This window comes from Cricetulus griseus, chromosome 7 (genome assembly GCF_003668045.3).
Source record: "Cricetulus griseus strain 17A/GY chromosome 7, alternate assembly CriGri-PICRH-1.0, whole genome shotgun sequence".
Classification (NCBI taxonomy): domain Eukaryota; kingdom Metazoa; phylum Chordata; class Mammalia; order Rodentia; family Cricetidae; genus Cricetulus; species Cricetulus griseus.
This window is the reverse complement of record NC_048600.1, coordinates 96,240,277-96,264,840: the sequence shown is the minus strand read 5'-3', so window position 1 is coordinate 96,264,840 and position 24,564 is coordinate 96,240,277. Positions and strand designations below refer to the sequence as shown.

The 24,564-nt window shown below is 45.0% G+C and overlaps 1 protein-coding gene across 6 annotated transcripts in view; it reads left to right on the top strand.

Annotated features, from left to right (window-relative positions):
- Rffl (ring finger and FYVE like domain containing E3 ubiquitin protein ligase) overlaps positions 1-24,564 on the top strand; it is a 69,311-nt gene that overhangs the window by 19,447 nt on the left and 25,300 nt on the right. The window contains exon 1 of one of the 6 annotated variants that reach the window (XM_035447787.1): positions 3,379-3,517. The exons of 3 other annotated variants lie outside the window; for them this stretch is intronic. In XM_035447787.1, the coding sequence (XP_035303678.1) occupies positions 3,421-3,517 (97 nt within the window). In that variant the 5' untranslated portion in view covers positions 3,379-3,420. Of the gene's footprint in view, positions 1-3,378; positions 3,518-24,564 lie in introns of those variants that run through there. 2 more of the 6 variants (XM_035447789.1, XM_035447788.1) reach the window with 2 other exon arrangements.

Below are 24,564 nucleotides of genomic sequence, written 5' to 3'. Positions count from 1 at the left end.
ATCCCCCCCCATCCCCTAAAAGAACACTATTATTTTTGTAGAAGATCTGAGTTTGAGTCCCAGCACCCACATCACCTGTAGCTATATCTCTTCTGACCTCCATGGGCATTAAATACACATACCCACTCCCACACATACATAATTAAACATAAATCCTAAAAAAAGAAAAAGGTGTGTTGGGGCAATAAGAGCCCTTCATGCCAACAATTAGAATTTGGTAGTGTCTTGGACAGCCACTGGTTCTTGGAAATTGGGTTTTATTGATTCACTTTCAATAGGATGTCAATGTAAGATGACTTTTATTACAAAGAAGAAACGTGCTGAGTGTGGTGGGCATGCCTACAATCTCAGCATTCAGGAGGTGGAGACAGGAAGATTATTGGTTTGAAGCCTGTCTGTGCTGCACACAAAACTCCCCAAAACATTTACTAATAAAGTTAAAAATGGCTTCTTGGTCCTGTACTCATTGCAGCTCTCCTCCTGACCCTGTTGTCCTCTGACCTCTTTTTGCATATCCTTGCTAATTCATATGGACTTAGGACTTGGGAGTCTAAAGAATCTTGAATGAATATTTTAATTATTTTTTCATAGTAGTTTCTACTATTAGGCTATATTGCAGGAAAAAAGGTCATTGCATGCTTAGTTCAAGTAAAACAATGTTTGAGATATATGCAAGTTTTATAATTTTAATTTTCAGTGTTTGGGGAGAGAGAGGTAGATCAGACATCAAGTGCTTGGGTGTTGGTTCTCTCTTGCCTTGTTTTGAGGCAGTATCTGTTATTTGTGCTGTTCTAGACTAGCTGGTCCACATCTGATTGTCCTGTCTCTGTTTCCTGCATCTTCATTCCTGCCTTTGAGTGCAGAGAATACAGATACACACTGCTGCCTCAGGCTGGCCTCAAAATCATGTCCCGTCTCAGCCTCCCAAATGCTGGGATTACAGACATTAGCCACCACACCCAGCCCATTTTTTTTTATATGCACATATATACTTTGCAACTACCCATTTAAAAAACAACAACCCTATTATAATAGTTTTGGGTGGGTGGTAGGTTGCTTAAAGAGTGAAAGAACTTAATGGCAGAACCAATGCTGTTTTCCTTAGTCTACATAGTCTCATAATTTTTTTACATAATCTCATAATACCTCGAGTGCCGGAAGGAATTAGTTCAAATTTAGTATCTTTAATGATATTAAAAGGAGGTTCCAGGATAGAGTGTGGCTATTAGAATCTCAGAGAGGGTAATGATAGCCCTGCCTACCTGAACGGTATCTTAGCTGATTGAGGAGTTCAGTTGTTTCTGGTCCTGAGTAGTTCTTGGTGTGGGTCACATGACTCCTAGCTCACTGCACTGCATAGATTTTTCTCGCCCTAAAAGCTGACCAGTGTAGAAGGAGCCAGTAGCCTTTGTAAAACGTCACAGCTTTTTGCAAAGCTGTATGAGGACCTTAAGAGTTGTTTTATATTAGACTGTGGGGCTTATCATCAGCTACAGAAGGATTTTCTGAAGTGTGGTTCATGAGATAATGGCTGTCAGCTGCTCCAGAGATGCTGTGTTTTTTGAAAAGGACTAATTAACACACATTGCAAGGAAACTTGTCTTTAAATACTGCCGTTTTCTGAATAGGAAACATTGACAGGGAGAAAAACCACGGGGCGTTTATACTACCTTCCTCCACAGTAGCTGTCCTTCTGGAACTGTGTAGTTATGAAGACTTGGGTGAGTGGGACGAAACAACTCGTTTGTTGGAAGGGAATGAAGTAGCATAGTTTTTAAATTCTGTCTGCATGTACTTTCTGTCTGTTGTTTTTTTTTTTGTTGTTGTGTTTTTGTTTTGTTTTGAGACAGGGTCTCACTATGTAGCCTTGGCTGTCTTGGAACTCACTTTGTAGACTGCCTGCCTCTGCCTTCAGAGTGCTGGGATTAAAGTCGTGCACCATCACCTCCAGGTTTGCCTGTACACATTTATTTACTTGTTTGTTTGTTTATTTTGAGACAGGGTTTCTTTGTATAACAGTCCTAGCTGTCCTGGAACTTGCTTTGTAGACCAGGCTGGCCTGGAACTCACAGAGATCCTCCTGCCTCTGGCTCCCAAGTGCTGGGATTAAAGGTGTTTGCTACTACTGCCTGGCTTGCCTGTACATTTGAATTAACCTAGCATTTACTGACTGGCAGCCTGTGTTGGCAGCTCCATTTAGAGTTCATTCCATCTGAAAGCTACCTTGAAAGATGGAGGAGGCCAGGTGTGGTGGCCTTCAATGCCCTTGCTGAGAAGTAAGTGGTGAATTTGAGGGGAGCACTCACATGTCTTCACCAGAGAACAGAAGGATCTCATCAGTTTCTCTCTTGTCAAATTAAAGCATCCAGAGGCTGGAGAGATGGCTCAGTGGTTAAGAGCCCTGGCTCCTTTTCCGTAGCTTTCAGTTCCTTGTACCTACATGGCAGCTCACAACCATCTGTAACTCCAGTCCTAGAGGCTCTGATGGTGTCTTCTAGCCTCCTCAGGCATCATGTGCAAGGCGTACATGCAGGCAAACACCTGCACACATGTTAAAGCACTGCAAGGACTTGATCTTTGTTTTCTTTGCATAACACCAGTGCCAATTCTAGCCGGTCAGGGCTAATTCAATAATAATGACTAGCTCTTGATGAGCCGTCATTCGCAAATTGATTTTTAAATAAACAGGTTAATAAGAAAGAATTGATATACATTTAGGGACTTTGCTTTCTAAGGGCAGATATTAAGGCAGCCTCCTATGTTCCTTAGGCATCCAAGGGTAGGATGGTAGATGATTTATCTTTAGTATGGAGTGTGGCAATCAGGAGAGAAGAATCCTACTTTTGTTTTAATGAGAGAAGTCTAGTTGTCTAAGGAAATGGAGAGGTCAGAGGAGGCTGAGTGGGAAAAGAAGCGAGCCTGGTTAGAACTGATAAAAATTCACCAGCAGGATTCCACCAGCCAGAAGTGACTCCTCCAGTTCTCTCTGCCCACTGACCCAAGTGTTACCCTTTATAACGGCAAAGCAACTTTTATATCACCCTCCTGGGAAAATCTTAAGAGCTTTGAGCCTGCTACCTGCGGCAGCGGGGAGCCTCAGGTTGTTCTCAGATGAAATTTCAGAAACTGGCCACCAGAGCTTTCCAGGTAAGGGCTCCTGCAGTGGGGGAAATGAGCTCTACCTGCCCCCCAGGTGGATCTACCCTTGATTGAAGACAGACTGTGGGGTGCCTCGTTGTTAGGCTGCAGTTGATTGCTGCTGGCACTGGATGGGTTGTTTGGGAAACAGGAGTTATGCTGGCATGAGTCAGCACTGTCCTGGGTGAAGCCTAAGCTCTTGTTGCAACGTTGCTTACCAAAGATCCGTCCCCAGGCGTCACCATTCACTGTGCCTGAAAGCAGCTGCTGTTGGCCCCTGAGATGATCTCATCAGAACATGGCTCCAGCGACCTCAGCTGCAGCTCCTTGGGGCAGCCTGCTGTCTGCTGTGGCAGTGTTTTAAGACAGGCAAAAGCAGGTAACCCCAGATGGCTTCTTTTATGTTTGTTTTTTGTTTTTTTCCCCTAAAGCCAGATTAAGCTGGGAGTAAAAACTGGAAAATCCTTAGCCTTCAGACGTGAAACAAGGCTTCTCAGTATTTGGGAGTCTTCCTTTCTTTGAAGTGGTCCTTACGGGGACACATTTCCTTTCTCTGGGAAATCGGGCATATTTGCTTCTCTTCCCAGTCACCGGCTACTGAACTGGTAACCAGTGGCTTGGTGCCCACCGTCCTTGGTCTGAGGGCTTATGAAGAACGTCCTCCTCTAGTTCCTGGTTTTGTTCTGATCCCTGCCCATCTCTTTCCTGTTTTTGGCCTCTAAGCTTTTTATCTGTTTAGCTGGAGTGACACTGTCATCTCTAGACATTCTCCCTCCTCCCATGCTTTGTACATGTGTGAGTTCTCTGAAACAGCTGGCCAGCTGATTCAGTCTGGAAGTCACTTCCTCAGAGCCGCCACTTACTTTCCAAGGCTGGATAAGGCCCCATCAGAGTGTGTGTTGTTTATCCCAGCCATAGAATGGGGATGAGAGAATCTCATTCTTGTTCTGTGTGTCTACGGCACTTGGTTTTCAGTTAAGGTAGAATGTGGAGAATGCTACACTGAACCTTCTCATCTCTGGCCCGCATGCGGTCTCTGTCATTGCACACCTAGCTGCCTGTCATACTTCCCCGAAGTTCAGCAGGGAGCCTGCACTTAGTGATGCCCCTCACACCTTGCGTGAGCGCCCCCTTCACTCTCTGTCTTCCAGCTCTGCCTGACAGGTACACTGTTGAGCTGTTCTCCCAGCAGTCTTCATTTTTTCCTCTCCCAGTGCCCTCTATTTTTTTTTCCCCACATTCTCTTTTCACTATCTCATAAATGTTGAGGTGTTCAGGGCTTTGCCATCATCCTTTCCCTCTAAGACCCTCAAATGCGCTCATAAACTTGGCTACCTTCATTCTGTCTTGCTAGCCTTGCAGTATTTCTAGGACCTGAGCCTTATTGGCAACTGGACAAACCTTGACGGACTGTCCTTTGTGTATGTGAGACATAGCCAAGGCCCTGGCTGTCCAAACCCTTTAAACTCAACATGTACACGACTGAACTCATCATTCTCACCTGCTGTCTTATGTACGTGCTATCTATGTATATTGCTGTATGCTTGAACTGTTTATTATACCCACTAAATCTTCTTTTTCATTCATTTTTATGTCTATGTCCTTTCAATGTGGTAGACCCATGGTTGCTAAGTCCGGCTGACTGTATTGGAGTCCTGTTCATGTGGCTTTTCTTCATCCTCGGTCATTAATTTAAATTGCAGATTAGTGGACATTTAAAAAGTTTACCATAGCCAAGCATACTGGCACATGCCTTTAATCCTAGTACTTGGGAGGCAGTGGCAGGTGGATCTCTGTGAGTTCAAGGCCCCCTGGTCTAGAGCGAGTTCCAGGATAGTCTGAAACATAGTGAACCCTCGGGGAGGGGTGATGCCAAAAAAATTTTCTCCTTAATTTTATTTATGTGTAAAGTGTTTTGCCGTCATGTTTGCATGTACATCGTGTGCATGTCTGGTGCCTACAGAGGCCAGAGGAGGGCATCAGATTCCCTGGAACTGCAGGGAATTATGAGTCATGTGGGTGTTTGAAATTGAACCATGGTCCTGTAGAAGTGCTCTTAACTGCTGAGCTGTCTCTTTAGCCCTTAGACACTTGTATTACTGTGTTTTGTTTTCTTTAAGCATCTCACTGACTTAGAGTTTTGTTTGTTAATACTTATAGACAGGGCCCAGCTTCTTCAAATAAAGAGACTATCCGTTCCCAAGAGTTCACATACCAAAGACTGACTGGCTTTGTCTAAAGGAATCTGGTGTAGGTTCTGTTCAGAACTTCTCTTCTGGACTTCTGCCACTTGATGTAAATCTCTGTGTACTCGAATCTTCTCTGTGTTGTTGCCAACATTTTCTTCTTAAAAACAAAATCTCACCTTTCTCTTCCTGGGTTTTAGAATCATTGCTGCTGCTGGACAGTGGTACCAGCACTCAGGAGCAGAGGCGGGCAGATCTTTGTTAGTTCAAGGCCAGCCTGATCTACAGAGTGAGTTCCAGGAAAGCCAGGGCTACACAGAGAAACCCTGTCTCGGAAAACAAAACAAACAGACAAAAAGAATCATTGCTGCTTACTGTGATTGTAAAGCTCTCCAGACTTGACAGTGTCCTGTGGGTACTGACGCTAACCCGTCTCTATCTCCCTCGGCTACCCTTACTGAATTGTTCACTTTCCCATTCCCTGGCCATGACATATCCCTTTAGGCCAGTGGGTCAAGACCCCTGGGGTCCAGTGTCCTTCTCACAGGAGTTGCCTAAGATCATTGGAAAACACAGGTATTTACATTATGGTTCTTTTTTTAAGATTTTATTCATTTATTATGTATACAACATTCTGCTTCCATGTATATCTGCACACCAGAAGAGGACACCAGATCTCATTACAGATGGTTGTGAGCCACCATGTGGTTGCTGGAAATTGAACTCAGGACCTCTGGAAGAGCAGTCAGTGTTCTTAACCTTTGAGCCATCTCTCCAGCCCTACATTATGGTTCTTAATAGTAGCAAAATTACAGTTATAAAGTTGCAATGAAAATAATTTCATGGTTGGGGGGTCACCACAACGTGAGGAACTGTATTAAATGATTGTGATTGTAGAATTAGGAAGGTTGAGAACCACTGTGTTAGGGACTGATCATTTTCCTAATAGCATCCCCTTCCCTAACTGGCAAAGTCTCATCCCCAGAAGATTTGTTCATCTATAAAGTCCCTGACCTGAGTTTGAGAATTCTTCCTTATTTGGATTTCCACAACTCTGTCTTCTCTCCCCTCTTCTCCCCTTTCCCCTCTCCCTTTTGTCTCCACCCACCCCATTTCCTCTCTCTTTTGTTCTCTCATTCTCTAGTTATCTTGTTCCTTGACTGAATTTGGTTCTTAGTCTGGAGCCTGGTATATCAAGCAGAGGCTGAAATGGATCCCTGGGGTCAAGCCACTGTTCTAAGTGTCTTTATTCTTTTAACTGTTAGATGATCCATATGCTCTCTCAGTAGCAGGATGCTTTGGTTCCTGTTGGATGAACTCAGACTCATGACTGCTTGTTTATTTCACTGGAGTCTAGATGATCACTCTGAGTTTGTTTGAAGATTAAAGGGCTTGCTGAGATCTTGGCACACCATGTTGCCTAGTGTTTTTATTTTGTATGTATGTTTGACTGCCTGCATGTTTGTATGTGTACTATATGCATGCCTAGTGCTCTCAGGGGCCAGAAGACATCAGAACCTGGAACTGGAGTTAAAGGCAGTCATGGGCTGCCTGAGAACCAAACCCAGGTCCACTGCAAGAGCAGCAGAGCCATCTTAACCACTAAGCCATTTCTCCAGACCCATTGCCTAACACTTTTATTACATTACAAAACTGTTTCTGTATTTCATTTTATCTGATGTATGCAATAACACCCCCCCCCAACCGGTGGTTATAAAGCTAGTTCTGTATTCACATGAGACTCAGGGGGGAAGTATTCTTTTATAGATTTAAGCAACTAGCTGGTCTCTTTGTAATTAAATAAACTCTGTCCAGTTCTACATAAATGGTGCCTTTTCTCAGAAGGCAGGGGCTAAGGATTGTTTCTTCATGAGGACACTTTATGACCAAGGTAGAAGGAGGTGTAACAAGAGATCTGGCTTTCTGACCTATGGAAAGACCCCTGTTATAGTTAGTGACTTCCACACTCCAACTTCTTGGGCTATGAGTAAGTGTTCTTGTGGCCATGCCCTGAGGATTGGGCCAAGTGCCTCACACGTGCTAGCATGGCAGTGCCCTTTTCCACTGAGCTACAGTCCATCGGGCTTTCTGTTGTGTCTCCAGGTTTGTTGAGGCTTCCTTTTGTACTGTGAGCCCAGGTAAAGAGAGAAAGCATGGAGTGGAGTGAACTGTGTGACAAGCAGGAAAGGTCTCAGGCATCCTAGTGGGTGATTATGTTTGTGGAGTGTGTCACAAGTGGGTGCTCTCATACTTGGATTGTGAAATTATAGAAAAACCCATTGGGGCTAGGAAATAATGTCTGTTAGGAACAGATGACATTCAGTTTTGGTTCCATCATACTTAAGAGATGAATAAAAGGTTGAAAACTAGGTTCAGTTACTTAAAAAGTTGTTAGCCTAGAGAGAAGCAAAAGCTAAGCCATACCAATTCAAGTAGAAGTATAGTTGCCAGGGGGAGTTATGTTGTAGAATATTATTTTAAGGTGTGTTACTTTTGTTTATGCTCTGGAACATTTGTTTAATGATAGAATGAAATGTTTGGTTTTTTGTTTTTGTTTTTGTATTTTTGAGTCAGGGTTTCTCTGTATTGCTTTGGAGCCTGTCCTGGAACTTGCTCTGTAGACCAGGCTGGCCTCGAACTCACAGAGATCCTCCTGCCTCTGCTTCCCGAGTGCTGGGATTAAAGGCATGTGCCACTAACACCGGGCTCGAAAAGAAGTGTTTGATTAAATAAACAACAATCAGGAGGTTGCATCAGCAATTAGCTGACAGAAAGTGGTAGGGAGGAGCCAAGTGGAGAAGGGTTTTTAAGGAGGGTGGAGGAGAACATGAGGACTTCTGGAGGAACTCGAAGGATGGGAGGTGAGCTACTTGCTCTTCCACCTCTCTGAGGAACAGAATTTCACCTGTCTTTGAATCTTGAGTTCTTTAGAGGGACAGAGATTTAGATAAGTTCCCTTTGGAGCTGTGAAAGGGCTGTTGATATTGGCGGAGTTACATTTGCCGATTCAGACAATTGTGGTGTAAAAGACTTAACAATTTAAAAAGAGAACAACAGAGTTATTAACTGTTCTTAATAAACTTCAGAGATTTAAGAATAAATGGCCTTAAAGGAGGAAGTTATTATAATTATAATTATTATTATTATTATTATTATTATTTTTTTTTTTTTTGGTTTTTTGAGACAGGGTTTCTCTGCAGCTTTGGAGCTTATCCTGGCACTCGCTCTGGAGACCAGGCTGGTCCTGAACTCACAGCGATCCTCCTGCCTCTGCCTCCCGAGTGCTGGGATTAAAGGCATGCACCACCAAGGCCCGGCGTTAAAGGAGGAAGTTATTTTGATGACTGGGAGGGTTTTTTTTTTTTTTTTTTTATCATCAAAGTTAGGAAACATTGGAGTGATTGCTACAGAGAGTTTTGAACTTTTTTTTTTTTTTTTTTTGAGACAGGGTTTCTCTGTGGCTTTGGAGGCTGTCCTGGAACTAGCTGTTGTAGACCAGGGTGGCCGTGAACTCAACAGAGATGCTAGTGCTGGAACTAAAGGGGTGCACCACTACCACCTGGCGAATTTTGAATTTTGAATTTTATTGTAAACAATTACCCTAAAGCTTTTGGTATCGTAGGATGACAACTGTGGGCTCATGGTGCTTCACGCGATGCTGGTATAATGTAAGGATCAATTTGGCTTTATTCACATGTTGGGATCTTGTTGCTCGTCATCATTTGGGACTTATTGGTAGTCCTCCATGCAAGTCTGTCTCTTTCTTGGTCTCTTTCATTGTTGAGCAATATCAGGCTCCTGAGCCATAATGGAAGCTGCAGAGTCAAAATCTTCAAACTGTCCACTTTGCCTCATTATTTTTGCCAAATCTAACACAGAATCAACAGGCTAGTTCGTGGACTTCACTCCTTGGAGGGTAGAGTGTTGAAGTCACCCTGCAAAAGGGTATGTTCTCTGGTTGGGATTATTGTTACTAATTTTGAGACAATTTACCATATTAACCTTAGAGATTTTTCATGAGAGAAATAGTCAATGTACAGTCATGGAATGGATAGATAGGCATATGATTTATGGATTTGGCAGCAAATCTGAGTCACCTGGGGGAATTTACAAGCTTGGACTCCTAGGTACCAGACGCATGACTCAGTGTCTCCTGGGGGGGGGGGTGTTAGTTTATAAGAGACACTATGTACTCTCAGGTAACTACCAGCAACACAAGAATGGGAGTCGGGACAGGTCCAGAAATTTTAATATATAAGATATGGTGGTAGGTGCCTTAAGACGGTCACACCTGACCTACTGCTTCCTGCACTTGGCCAAAGCTGTGCCTGGTGTACTCCTTCATCCACCCTTCCTCCTGTAAGTTATACCTCATTCAAACAGCACCTTATCAGGACTTCTTTCTCCTAGCGTCAAGCACATCATAGTATGTTTTAGTCTCTAAGTATTCGACTGTTTTCCTTTTCCTCTACCTAACAAAGTACTTCCCCCTGTAGGAGGCCTCTCTGTGTTTGTTGAATGGATAAGTGGTGGATTGAATGCATTCAGGAATGAAGTGATACTTAAATTCAGTTTCAAAGGTGACTAGGATTTTGGACAGGTAGAGCAAGTGAATGAGAAATTAATTGTTCTGAAGTCTCCAGTGTAGATCGGATTGCTTTCAGAAGGTGGAGGAACTGGTTTGGAAGAGTTGAAAGGTTTGATTTTTACTATACTTAGAATGCCATGTTTGAGCAGGCTTTCGGAAATACAGCACTGAAGTTGAGGGTGAGACTGATGCCAGAAAGAACACCATGGGGTGTATTCTTTCAGCCACTACAGTGAGCCCTGCTGTGTGCCAGACAACCATGCAGACAACGAAAGATGATAGAGCCTCCTCCTGAACTGTGCCAGTGAGAATATTCCAGTCAGGAAAGGGACACAGTGTGTAGGCCCGGGAGTAATAAATGCTACTTATTTTTGAGAAATTGAAAGTAGAGCAATAGAAGGTTAGAATGAGGTGAATAAAGTCAGTGGGAAGACAGGCAGAACCACTGCCACGTGGGGCCTTAGTGGGCCATACAGGGAAGGGAGTCTGTGCTTTATTCAAAAGCATGATGGGAAACCATTGAAGGTTTGAAGCAGGGAAGGAATAAGTAAGAGAGGCGTATCTATTTTCTTTTAAATAATGTATTAATTACTTTTCTCAGTCTATCATGGCGGGGATGGCATGGCAGAGTACATGGTGGCTGGAGTATGTTGTAGGCACCTAATGTCTTCAAAGACCAGGGAGCAGCCAGCAGGGGATTTTGGCATCCCCCTTGCCTGCCCCCTCCTCCCCACCCCCCTTTAACTAGACAGCAGATCATGGGATTGTGCTGCCCACATTCAGGGTGGGTCTTCTCCCTCTAAAATACTTTGGGAGATACACCCAGAGCTGTGTTTCCCGAGTGATTCCAAATCCAGTCAAATTGACAATGAAAACTGTCACAGTGGCACAGAAGTAAGGGATTAGCAAAGAAGTGTTTGCTCTCCATCTTGGGAGCAGAAGGTATAAAGTTTACACCCTGAGAACATTTTTCTTAGATCTTTCCAAGTTTCTCTCTTGACCACTGTTTGATGTAGTTACATTCTTTGTTTTGTTATGTTTGCTTTGTAATTTATTTTTATTTTATGTGCATTGGTATTTTGCCTGCATGCATGTCTGAGTGAGGGTGTCAGATCTTGGAGTTACAGACAGTTATGAGTTGCCATGTGGGTGCTGGGAATTGAATCCTGGTCCTCTGGGAGAGCAGCCAGTGATCTTAACCGCCGAGCCATCTCTCCAACCGTGTTTGTTTGTTTTTCCAGCCAGTTTTGTGCTTTATTGCTGTGACCACCTCATGTCTTGACCTCACACTTGCACAGCAGGTACAGCCTTTCCTTCCTCTGATTCTTGGTGAGCTGGTGGCACATGACTCTAGTCTTCTTGGGTAGCAGGCCGAAGGCTTCTACCTCACCCTTATAGAATTTCCTGAAGTTTTCCTTTTGAATCTGGTTAATGACAACAACGAGGACACTCATGATGGATTTGGGGCTGACTTGTAACTTGGAGAGCTTAGGCAGCACTGCCTGTCATTTTAGCAGGAAGCTGGGACAGTTCCACCTCCAGATAGTTTAGCTGTCTTAGCAGCTCCTCCTCCTTGCTTCTATGATCTTAGCCATGGTTCTGCTGCTCACCACTTTGAGCTGTTTGGCCCATGAGCGGCACATTCCTTGTTTAATATATTAATACCATATCACCATCAGAGACTTTTTACATACTATGCACATAGAGGTTATGGGCCAGAGTTTTGAGTTTCTTCAGGCTCCTATCTTGTCAGCATCCTCTTCTTCCATGATATTTAAATTCAGATTCTAACCCTGATCTGAAGCCTCACTCTGGTCCTGGTCCAGTTGTCCAACTTAGTCATGGCTCTAGGATTGCTAGGATTATTAAGACTGCCTTGTCTTCTTGCCTGCCTGTGTCTCAGATCAAATCCAGGTACTTGTACTTATGCATCCTTGATTTCTTTCTCTCAGGCACCTTTGTTTCTGCCCTGCTTCTGACTTAAGAGTGTCATCCTTTCTATGAAGCTTCTTTTGTCTGGCGTGTCACAGGGAGTTCCACACCCTCCCCTGAGTCTTCTAACGAGAGTCTCTTTTGTGTCACCTTTATGTCACAGTGCCTTTTCTGCCTTTTCTATCTCACTGGGTGCTGTGAGTGGATCTGTGTGCTGACTTTTGCATTTCCCCTGGTGTCTGGTTTTGTTCCCTGCACACAGTAGGCATTGTGTCTGTCTGTCACGTGAACAAGCAGAGCTTCTGACTGGCGTCTGTCCCCTTTCTTCCTTTCTGAGAAGCTTGTTGTGATCTGCTTGTGTGCTGACTCACATACTTGTCTTCCCCACTCCCTCTTCTCACCCAGATTTTGCCTGATTCTTTCCCCCATTAACAGTCACCATGTGGGTGTGCCTCCTGCTGCTGGTCCCATCTCCCCCACTCTCTTGTGCTTCTCTTCTTCCACAAGTCATATGACTAGTGTGGGAACAAAGTGGGATTACATTAAACTCATAATAAAAAGACCATAGATGAAGAACTATCCTTAAGGTTTATCAGTAGTTTGCTTTCAAGTGGGAAATTTTCTATCCCACATTTGAAAGGGAAGAGAGGGGGGATTCTTTGGGTACTAGATTGAGGCATGTAATATTCCTACTATGGGATGTGGTCTGTTAGAGACATCTTTTTTAAACCAAAGAAACCATCCAGGAAGCCACATGCACTTCCACCAACTGCTAATTTTAAATCTCTGAGTATTTTTTTCAACAGCTGGAAGAAACATTAGAAATTAGTGGAGTCCCACCCTCTTATTTCCAGATGAGGAGACAGACAGAGACTAAGTGACTTGTCCATAAAACCCAGGCTGCCCAGTGTTTGTTCCTAACAACTGAGTGTGGTCTGGGGAACCTCCAGCCCCTGGAAAGCAATGGAGTTAGGCCATAGACCATAGGCCATCCCTGCTGTGAGGGGTCCAGGCCTCTCAGGTGCTGAGGCTCAACAGTAGCTGCTAGGGGGTTGGCAGGCTGGGTTCAGGGCAGTATGAACCACAAAGACCCTTTGAACTGTCTCAGACATTCCATTCGGGGGTGGGGGGAGTCTGCTCTGTGGGGACCAGCTGACAGAAATCTGTTTCTTCTACATTTGAAAGGGGGCCAAGTTTTCATTATGAAAACATTTCCAATTTCTTTGGCCCCTTTTTTTCAACCTTCATATTCCAAGTTTTGTTTTAGATTTCATTTCCTTATCTCAGCACCGTTTGTGGTATTTTTATTGCTTATTGAAGGCCAGATGTCAGTATGAAGCATGGGAAATCCAGAAAATGTCCTAGAGGTTTGTGACTTAGGAGTGCTTGGTAGGCAAATCTTTGACTTTAAATTATAATGGATTTTACTGTCCAGTGAGTCGGTTGTCAGAAGCCATGAAAGTTTAACCTGTTTGTCAGAGTTCTAAGGTAGAGCTGCAGAGCCATAGAGCTTCCATGCAAAGCAATCTGACTGCCCCAAACAGGAAGTCCGGTTCAAACAGACCGTGCTTGTCTCCACTGCAGCTTGAGTGCTTGCATTTAGGAACTTGCTGTGGGTAAAAAGTCAACCAGGTGTGGTGCGAACCTGTAATTATTCCAGCATCTGGGAGGCTGAGGGAGGAGTATCTTGGAGGCCAAGACTTTATTGAAGCCTGCCTAGAGAAGTCTGCTCCTTGTGTGAAAAGGAGCTAATAGCCATTTACTGCACACATGAGTTACTTTTCTCAGAGTGTGACCCCAACCTGACTAGCAGCAGTTTAGGGGCAGAAAGGGTGGTTGTGGTTTTTTTGTTAGTTTATTTTTTTATTTTCTGGCTTACAGTTTGTGGAGGTAACAGTCTGCCGTGGCAGGAAATGTATGGTACCAGGAATGTGCCTGGTCACATTGCATCTGCAGTAATAGGAAAGCAAAGAGTAGACAGTAGGCTATAAAACTTCAAGGCACATCCATAGTGCTGACTTTTTGTGAGGCTCCATCTCCTTTAAGTTTCACAGCCTTCCAAAACAGAGCCATCACCTGGGGACCAAGTGTTCGAACACAGGAGCCTATGGGGACATCTCATATTCAACCACAACACAGCTCTGGCCTCTCAGCATAGCAGCCTTTCTTCTGGGGCCCAGGTCTGTCTCTCTTTGGAGTCTCAGACGTGGTGTTTTCCTTGGTTTACACCACATTGCATCCATATGGTTCATGAAATGAAATAGCACTGGATTGACAACTGCTGGTCTGCTACTTTTAGTAGGTGTGGGATTCAGTCTGTGTTAGGTCTTTTTTTTTTTTTTTTTTTAATAACAATAGGAAATTTTAGCACACAATTCACCAGACTTTTGAGTAACAGGTTCAGTTTGTGGGCCTCCAGGATCCCTAGCACCTTCTTCCTCAAGTGCACTCTGACCACAAAGTACTGTGGGCCTTTGTGAAGGCTTTTTTTTTTTTTTTTTTTCTTCTTTGAATTATAAGTTTCCTTGCATACTGGAGGCAGGATCTAATAGTAGCTGCTCAATTGTTTCCCCCTTTGGCAAGTCTCTGGAGAAGTCATTAAATAAGTAATTTGCCTTGGGGTCACTCAGCTGGTAAACAATCTCAACTGCCCCAATTTTCTAAGCTCTATTCCCCCCCCCCTTTTTTTTTCATTGCTTCCTACTGTGAAATCTGCTTTATTGCCTTGATTAAGGGACGAGATGGGCTATGGGATAGCCTCCTACAGAGTCACCTTGGAATCTTTGTGGATTATTAAAACTGCTTGAGTTATTTCAAAACTGGTCCATTCTGCCATCTCAAGATATAATTAGGTGCAGGTGAAGGTCTTTTAAATTATCATTTAACTAAGGAATACATTTTTCCTGTGCTAAGTCACTGGGATTGTTGACTACTAAGGCAGGTACCTCTTGTATCAGGTTCCATTAACACACTCTGAAAGCCTTTTGTTTCACAGAGGATTGTTTAGGGGTGTTTAAGAACCAGCCAAGGTCACTGAGCCTTGGTGTGTCATTCTTTCAGGTGCTAAGAGTAAAGTTGGTTCGGTACACTGAACTGAGTGAGCATGCTCACAAGCACCCAGGCTTCCAGATAAAGGCCTTAATTCATTACATCCCCCCCCCCCCCCGGTATTTCTTATCCAGCCACATTGCAAAGTCTGTGTGTCCTTCTGCTTTGTAACTTAAGAGGCAAATGGGTAAGAAGAAAAAAAGTTTATAAAAAATGGGGGGATGAGACTGGACTGGTGACCTTGCAAGTTAAGGTAGTGAGGACTTCACTTGGCTAAAATCAGCACTGGGGTTTTGACATTGGGGATGTTGAATAGGAACCATTTTATTATTTGTTGTGGGGTAGAAGCAAAGAATGTCTGAGAGCCAGATTAAGCACAGGTTGAAATTGTTGTTCTTTTGTTTAAGCTGCAGCTGCTAATAAGGAAAGGAACAACGAATAATCAACCCACGTGGAGTTTATTTATCAGAGAGGGGGGAAAGGGGATGGGCAGTCAGCCAACCCTAGGGAAGCCGAGAGAAAAAGGGAGAGGGGTGTGGGGCAGGACCTTTTAAAGGGAAGATTGCATATGCGCAGTAGGGCAAAGGTCGAAAGGCATGGCGGGTGAGTGAGTACCCGCTTGTTAGGGGGCGGGGTTAGGGTCATCCAGGTGTTTTGTTCTTACAATCCCGGCTGTTGTTTATTATAAAAGTTAGAGAATTGGGCGTGGCAGGTTAGGGAAGTAGGGGCGAAGATGTCTTAAGGCTGCTTCCTGCTGGCCTGGGGCGTTGATCGTCTTTGGGGGGTTGGGGTGCTGCCACGTCCTGGAGTTGATTGTTGTTTCATTGTAGTCCGGGCCACTCTGATGCCTTTTAGTCCTGGCAAGATGTTTGTAGAATAGAGGACAAGGTTAAGTTTAGAAAAAAAATTTTTCTTAGGTCCTGTCATTTGACGGGAAGAGGGAGGGGTTCCCGAGGAGTCCCAAGATGAGGGAAGGGAAATTGGGACTGGGGAAGGGTTGGATATTACCTGGAGTGAATCTGACCTGTTTGGATCTGATTCGGCTCCCTGGAACTTATAAGAGTCCTTAAAGTTTGGGAAAATAAAGATTAGACATATTAAATCATATCTAGGTGGTATGAAATCTTTCTGGTTACCTTTAACCAGAAGGCACAAACACTTGGTGATCCTTGTATCTTTAGATCCATGGTTTTTAGGCTGGCATTCCTGTAACAACAGCTAAGTAAATTATTGTGAGATACTTTGGAAATTAATGAGCAGAGTGTAATTAGAAGCAGGAAAGTTTAAAACAGCCTTGTAAAAATTGAGCCTTATTCTTCTGAAATAGGAGGTAAAGTGGATGATTTCAGTGTCCTCTGAAACCTAAGGGAACAGGGTCCTGTTGTAGAAACTGTGTATGAAGGGCGAGTCTCAGGTGGAGAAGTAAAGGGCTTGAGGTGGGATAAGTGAATCCAGTGGGGAAGGCCCTCAAGCTTAGCTGCTGTTGGAGTGACAAGAATTACTTTGAAAGGGCCCTTCCACTTAGGAGACAGGGGGGAGGGGCTCTGGTCTGGGGGAGAAAGAAGTACTTGATCCCCTATGTTAATTGGAGAGGTACAGGGGGTGGCACATGGCCGAGGTAGAGAGTGGTCAGCAAATTCCCAAAGGAGGGAACGGAGGTGATGAAGTAAAGGTGTGAGCAAGCGATCAGGGAGAGGCGAGGGTTTAGGTGAGAGGCCAGGTGTTAGAGCCGGCCGCCCGTACATGAGTTCAAAGGGTGAGATGAAAAGTGGTTGTTTAGGGAGAGCCCTAAGCCTGAAAAGGGCCAGAGGCAGAAGCTTTACCCAGTCAAGGTGAAGTTCCTGTGACATTTTAACCAGAACAGTCTTTAAAGAACGGTTAGTTCTCTCCACCTTCCCTGAGGACTGGGGGTGGTACGGAATATGAAAATGCCAAGGAATATTGAGAGCTTTAGACAGGGTTTGAGAGATCTGAGAGGTAAACTCAGGACCATTGTCTGACTGAAGAGAGGCTGGAATCCCAAACCGGGGGATAATTTCCCTGAGAAGGATGTTAGAGACAGTCTGAGCTTTCTTGTTAGTAGTAGGAAACGCTTCTACCCATCCTGAGAAAGTATCTACTAGTACCAGGAGGTATTTAACTCGCCTGACTGTGGGCATGTGGGTGAAGTCAAGCTGCCAGTCAGTCCCTGGGAGAGAGCTCTGATAGTGGGAAGGGAACGTGAACTCTAACCACGCCGTCCACACCAGCTACCTCACGCAAGGGGAGGATGGTGGCCGGATCAGCTTTAGTAGCCCTGGATCCGGTCCTAGAACGGGTAATAGGTGGGGTGAAGGTAGGAGCCAAGAGTGGTTGTTTAGAAGTAGCTGAGTCAGAGGAAGCCGGAGCGGGGACGGTTGAAACAGAAGAGAGGGAAGGTTCAAGGATCTTAGTAGAAGCTTTAGAAGGTGCAGCTGAAGGGTGAAGGCGAACCGGTGGAGGTTCATCAGCTGGATCCAAGTCTATAAGATTTAATTCAGGCTTAGATTCCATAGCCAGAAGAATTGGGGATGAGGAGGGAGAGAGAGAGTGTTTAGCAGATAGATAGAAAAAAGCCTGTACATAAGGTAACTCCTTCCATTTTCCGGTTTGCTGACAGAAGTTAGATAAGTCCCGTAAAACCTCGGGGTCTAATGTCCCGTTTGGGGGCCAGTGAGACTGGTTTTCTAAGGAATACCTAGGCCATTTTTTAGTACTGAGATATGTGAGTCTAGATGCCTTAATTAACGGCATTAGGTTGAAGGGTTTTAAGTTTTCTAAAAGACATCCCAGTGGTGTGGATGGGCTTATTTCCTTAGTTGGCTTATTCCCCATGGGTGAAAAAGTTAAAAACCGGTAAAAGCCCCTCTCCGGATGCTCGTCAGCCCGGGGGGGTACCGAGGGGCCTTAGCCCGATAGACCCTGGGTCTGAACAGGGACTCAGCTGTCCCGAAGAAGAAAAAGAAAACAGAAAATCCCACAGTCCCGCAGCGCAGCGACTAACCGCCAAGGGAGCAAGTAGCTACTGATGGGACCACCCTTAGGAAGTAAGCCAAGAGAGATTGTCGGCGAAGGGGGTCGACCGTAACCGTGAAGGTCGTGGCCGGGTGCTCCCCCGCCTCCAAGAACACCAGAGGGGTGCCGGACGATCAACGGTCAGTCCCTCGGGTTCAGGGAGACGTTTACGCTGACTGAAAGGGGTAGCCTTACCGAATTGGGTCCGATGTTGTATGGAGAATCCAGCAAACCGGTGATCTGGAATGTGGGTTGTTTATTCGCGTGATAAGGATGTCCTCGGCCCAACACGTGCCCGCCAGCGGGACGTGGAGGGGGGTACCAAGGGCAGAGCCTTCCCACGTCCAGGGCGCCAAAAACAGAAATTATAAAGGTAGTTTTTATTATTGTTTGTTTTTTGTGGTGCTGGCAGGCTACAGCCAGACCTCTGCATTTTCTTCTGCTTCTTGGGATGGATGCTGGGCACATCACATCCAGCAGGAGCAGAAAATGCTGCAGAAAGTCAGCATAATTTTCAGACTGAGAACCAAACATCAGAGCAAGCTAAGAGTTTGGGAGAAAGACAGTGCTTGGTCTGGCTTCCTCCTCCGTCACTGATTTGTGTCCAGGTGCAGTGTGGTGCCAGTGCCGGTGCCGCTGCAACTCTAGGTTGGAGTGGAGGTGAGGATGGTTGTTCTAATTTGGCAGGGAAGCACCAGATTGTGAGTTGGCTGGACTGCAGGAGAGGAAGACAAATGGGACACTTATTGCAGAGGGATGGAATGTCTCAGTCTGGCCTGCAAGGAAGGACAGGCCACTTGTAAATGGCTTCAGAAAGTTCTTCAAGGGGTTCCACATTCATTTAGAGCCAGTGGGAAAAGGCGAAGATCATTGAGCCTCTTGCCAAGAACTAGACTGAAGTGGAGTAAAGGTTTTTGGCATGTCTCAAGGAGGCAGGAAAGCAGAGGAAAGGGGTCTTTGCCTTCTAAAAACCTTGAAAAGTTGGCTATGCTGGCATGTACCTTTTGAGGTGGCAGGATGCTTTGAGTCCATGATGTTTGAGACCAGCCTGGGCAATATAGATTCTAGCTGGGAAGCAAAAGTTAAAACAACAACAACAACAACAACAACAAAAAACCCCACCAACTTTGAAAGCAGTTAGTTTAGACCAGCAAGCTGGCTCAGGTCCCTGAAACCTACATTTAAAAGCCTGTCACCCCAGCCCCAGCATTCCTCCAGTGTTATGGGAGGTGACACAGGAGGATCATCTGACTTACACAGCACCTGTGCAGCAGAGCTGCAGAAATAACAAGAGAGGCTGCCTTCAAAACAAAGTGGAGGGGGGCTGGAGAGCTGGCTCAGACATTAAGAGCACTGTCTGCTCTTCCTGAGGTCCTGAGTTCAATTCCTAGCAACCACATAGTGGCTCACAACCATCCCTAATAAGATCTAGTGCCCTCTTCAGGTCTGGCCTGTAGGCATACATGAAGGCAGAACACTGTATAATAAATAGATCTTTAAAAAAAAAAAAAAAAAGAATAACAGAAAAAAGTGGTGGGCCAGCAAGCAGCCTTAGTGGATAGAGGTGCTTGCTGCCAAGCCTAGTGACCTGAATTTGGTCCCCAGGATCCATGTGGTAGGAGAGAACTGATACCTGGAAGTTAACCTCTAATTGGACATGTGCTCTGGTGCATGCCAATCCCAAATAGAGTAATAATTACATTTTAATGTAATCAAAGTTTAAAAAACTCCATCTTTATATCCACCTTCCCCTGAGTACACAGGTAAACCCTTAAAACATGCATATTTTAACCCTTTTAGTGACTGTTGTTTGGAGGAAATGTATTACATTTGGCCACATTTTGTGGATGGCACTTTGGAAGAAATGTAAATTGCATCGTTTGATCCTAATTAGAATTAGTGCATTGCTCCCGATCACACCCCCCCCCCCCACCAGGAGCCCTCTCCATTGACCCCTGGCTTCTTTATTTTAATCCTGGCTCACTTGTAGTCTGCCATCTAGATAGTGTTTTGTGAAAGCAGCTTCTTGAGTCAGAAAGTTTATCTGATGAGTCCTGTTTCCTGCACAGGAGGACTAGAGGGGGCTGAATCTCTCCAGGCCTCATGAGCTGTGTCATCAGTTTTGATGGAAGATGGATCCTGCAGTAATTAAACTGTGGGTGCGTTTATTCTGTGTTCAGCCTCGTTAGAAGACTCCACTCCAAACTGCTTCCTTTTCTGATTGACTCCCCCTTTGGGGCAGTGTGCTTGGGCTGAAATGAATGTGTGGGTTTACTCCGCTGTGTTCAATCTGTCATCTCTCCTAAACGCCACACTAAGAAGCAGCCATTTAATTGGTCCGACCCCAGGGGTGATATTTTGGCACCGCTCCATCGGTAGGAATTACTTTTCCTTGAACTTCGGAGCAGATGCTGAGATCCCGCTGCAGATATTTGTCATAGACTAGTTGAAGCCAGGGAGTTCCCAAGAACATTTATAACTTGTGATTATTATGTATGTTTTTCAGTTGTTTACAATGGTTCGAACTTCAGGAAGAGATCTCATTTGTTGCTGGTGGGAAGTATGGTCTCCCTGTTATCCTCAGTAGTTGTGTTGTTTTAACCCTTTATGTTCTGGGGCCCTCTAGTGTCCTATTGCTATGTCTTTACTGTTGCTTCTTCCAGCCTGTGTGGGGTATATTGGGTAGAACAGGCAAAGCTCCACCCAGACTTGGGTATATTGACGAGAGTGTGCCAGTGTTTCTTTGCACCCTTTGTAGTTCCCATCACAGCTCCATGGTAAAGAGCTTAGAGGCCTCTGACTTCTAGAGAAGTGATGTGGTGTCTTCGAGGGAAGTGATGTGGGAGGGAGGGACAGTGGTCCAGGCTGAGGACACTGCAGGATGATGCTTAACACCAAAATAAGTTTGGCAAAGAAAAATAGGGCAGCTCAAGCTAGGAATAGGAGAGTGAGGCCCTGAGTGCTAGGGGTTAACTTCCAGTGCTACTCAGTAGATCTGATGAAAGCCCTCATTAATAGGTAGATAGTAGAGCATTAATTGCAGTTTTGAGGCAAATCAGAAACTGCTCCTTGAACTGAGAGTGTAGCTCAGCAGTAGAGCGTTTGCCTAGAATGTTCTAGTCCTGGCACTGTAGGTCAAGCAGCTAGCCTGCCTCATCAGCTCGGACAAAGGTGTGTGGGAAGAGAAACTGAGAGGCATCTTGGGGTATTAAAGGCTTTATCTTTGGAAGTATGCCAAACTATAAAGAGTAGGAAAAGCAAATGACTTCCTAGATGTCTAAGCTAAAATTCTGCATGCTCAGGAGTGGTTTTCTATTCTGACAAAGTGCTCCAGTGTTGAAAGGTTGACTTATGGGTCGCTTTCTTCCTCCCCCTCCCCCCCTCCTCCCTCCCTCCCCTCCCTCCTTCCCTCCTCCCCCCTCCCTCCCTCCCTCCCTCCCTCCCTCCTCCCTCCTCCTCCCTCCCTCCCTCCTCCTCTTTCTTTCTTTCTTTCTTTCTTTCTTTCTTTCTTTCTTGGTATCTTAGGAGGAGTGAGAAGTTAATGATACAATTCTTTCCTGCATGCCACTTCAGGTACCTTACACTGTCTTGTCTGGCAGTAAAACCCTTGAGCTATTAGTGGTGACTCTAGGCAAATGGACAGCATAGGTAGGCAGCACCTCTTTCTGTAGGATGCTTAATTAGTCAGGTGACTTGGTCTCACATCTCTTACCCAGTAGCTGTGTGACCTACTCTCTTCATTCATCTTAACTTGATTTATGTAAGATTAGTTTCTCAATGAGACATTAGAATCAGGCATAACAGCACACATTAGGTGTTTTGGGATGTTCTTATTTTGTTCTTTTGTTTGTTTGTTTTTGAGTCAGGGTTTCTCTGTGTAGCCCTGATTTGTGCTACCACCACTTAGCCTTACTTTGTTCTTAAAAAAAATAAGGTATTTTTCCAGGATCACTGAGGAACCTTGAGTCTGAATAATTCTTCCAGTTTTCCCTTTGCCCCTCAAAATAGCATCACAGAAGATATCTCATTGCCAAAGGTTTTGATCCTTTGTCAAAGTGTTTTGTTTGTTTGTTTGTTTTTGAGAAAGGGTTTTTCTGTAGCTTTGGAGCCTGTCCTGGAACTTGCTCTGTAGACCAGGCTGGCTTCGAATTCAGAGATCCTCCTGCCTCTGCCTCCCGAGTGCTGGGGTCCAAGGCGTGCACCACCACCACCTGGCTCTGATCCTTTATAAAGAAGTATCTATCTAGCTTGGTAGTAGAAACGAACTGTCAAACTTAACTGTCCTAAAAACACTTCTTGTGCATGCATGGAGGCTCTGGAAGCTATTGTGGAGAGAGGCAGACATTTAATCCTTACCAACCCCTTGCCCAGTAATGTTTATGCCTAGCACTGTTCCCTGCTGTAGCGTGTGCATGTGGGGTGGGGTGGGGTCCAGTTGTGTGTATGTTCCTGTGAGAAGGTGTGTGTCTCAGTACAAGTAAGCTTTCTCCATGGAGAGCACCATCTCTGTGGCCATCTAGTGAGTTATAGAGATGTTTATTTCTGTAAGTCTGAAGCCCAGAGACCACATTCAGTCGTACTCAGTCACTATAATAGCTAGAATTTAAGGAACAGTCTGATTGATGCTAAAACCAAATTAAAACATAATTATATTTGGGAACAACTCCCTTCCCCACCAAAACTGTTTTGTCTTCTCTAATTTTATCCCTCAGATAAAATTCTCATCTAGGAAATCTGTGTTATCCATTACCCGAACCCAAAGGACTGCATTGGAGGGTGGGGTATATCTCTTAGGATTTAAAGGAATTGGAAATGAGTTCCCACCTTGTAAAGTCTTTGTTTATGTCTGGCCCGTGCACCACTTCAGTGAGGGTTTTTATTTAGCTGTGGGTTCTAAAGTTCCCACCGTATTCTTGTTTCCTCTGTGACTTAGGGTTCTGAGTTCTTTATTCTGAAATAAATATTTCAGAAATAATCCCAGAATCAGAGAGAACATGCTCCATTGCTGCACACCCCACACATGAGGCCAGTTGGTAATATGGTTCACTCGGCAGGTTGCTTGCTTATGACTGCAACAGTCACTTAGATGATGTTCCTTGTGTCACCAGCATCTTAACCCTTCCCACATCAGGGTTAGATGCCCCAGGCAGGTGTGCTGGAGAGTTCCAGTTGCAGCCCTGAGACTCTTAACAGCTTCAGGGAGTTCAGATTTCTTGCCTAATCAACTTCTTTTTAAAAGCAAGCCGCCTTCCAAGTTGAGAGATGATTTTAAATTTCAGGTGAGTTTTTAAGAAACAGGGATTAGCTAGGCGGTGGTTGACTAGGTACTTTATGGATATTACTTTCCATCCCTACAATTACCTACTTCTGGAAAGTATACAGACTTAAAGATTAAGTAGGGGCTGAGGAGACAGCTTTGTTGGCAAGTGCTTACTTTCACATCACAAGGACTGAAGCTCACGTCCTCATCATCCACACGAACGCCAGGTGCAGATGTGTGCATCTGTCATCCCAGCCCTGGAGAGGCAGATACTTGCCAGCCAGTCAGACAGTCAAATTGATGAGCTCCAGATTCAGTGAGAGACCTTGTCTCAAAAAATAAGGTGGAGAGTGATCAAGAATGACACTCGATGTTGACTTCTGGCCTTTACAGACATCGGCACCCGTGTGCGTACGCCTCCACCCACAGCCGTGCACACACCTGTGTACCAGGTACAGACAACACATATACATAAGCTTAAATTTGTTCACGAAGGATTTTTCTTTCTCGGTCACGTTGTCCCTGTAAATACCGAAAACGAGCTTTTTGGTCCTTAGGAGAAATGAGAACTTGCCGTATCAGCTTTGCTGGTGAAATATGAGCAGTGTTTGACCACAGTCTGTTCATCCCATAATTTGGGTGTCTATAGAGTCACGTATTATAAAAGCTGTGAAGGAAAGCAGGGGACATCTGGGCAGTGTGTTTAAATGGGGGAGGATTCCAGAGACAGGGTCAGACTTGAGACCTGGGGAGTGGTCCAGGCAGCAGACACGCTGGAAACCTGAAGAACCTGAAGAGGGGGAGGGAAGTAAGGGATAAACAGCAGACTGCTGCTGGGATGGAGGAAGTGCTGATGGGAGTCTTCAGTTTAAGAGTGTTGTTTAAGCCGGGTGGGGGTGGGGGTAGGGTGGTGTGGTGGTGGTGGTGGTGGTGGTGGTGCACGCCTTTAATCCCAGCACTCGGGAGGCAGAGGCAGGTGGATCTCTGTGAGTTCGAGGCCAGCCTGGTCTACAGAGCGAGTTCCAGGACAGGCTCCAAAACAATACAGAGAAACCCTGTCTCAAAAGAGAGAGAGAGAGAGAGAGAGAGAGAGAGAGAGAGAGAGAGAGAGAGAGAGAGTGTGTTGTTGAAAGCCCTCTGAGGTGTACTGGAGTGTGCCTGGCCTCTGAAAACCAGCGGCGAGCTCTGGAGTTAAGAGAAGGTTAGATGGTATAGAGCTCTGGAGTGGAGATGGTTGGAGTCAGGAGAGTCACTGTGTGCAGGAATGCTGAGAAACTGGGGAGTTGAAGGTAGATACGTGTCAGTAAGATCTGGTGCTTTGGGATTGGCTTTGGTGACAGAGATTATGTAGGACACCCAGGTCAAGGAGTTTGGAGAAG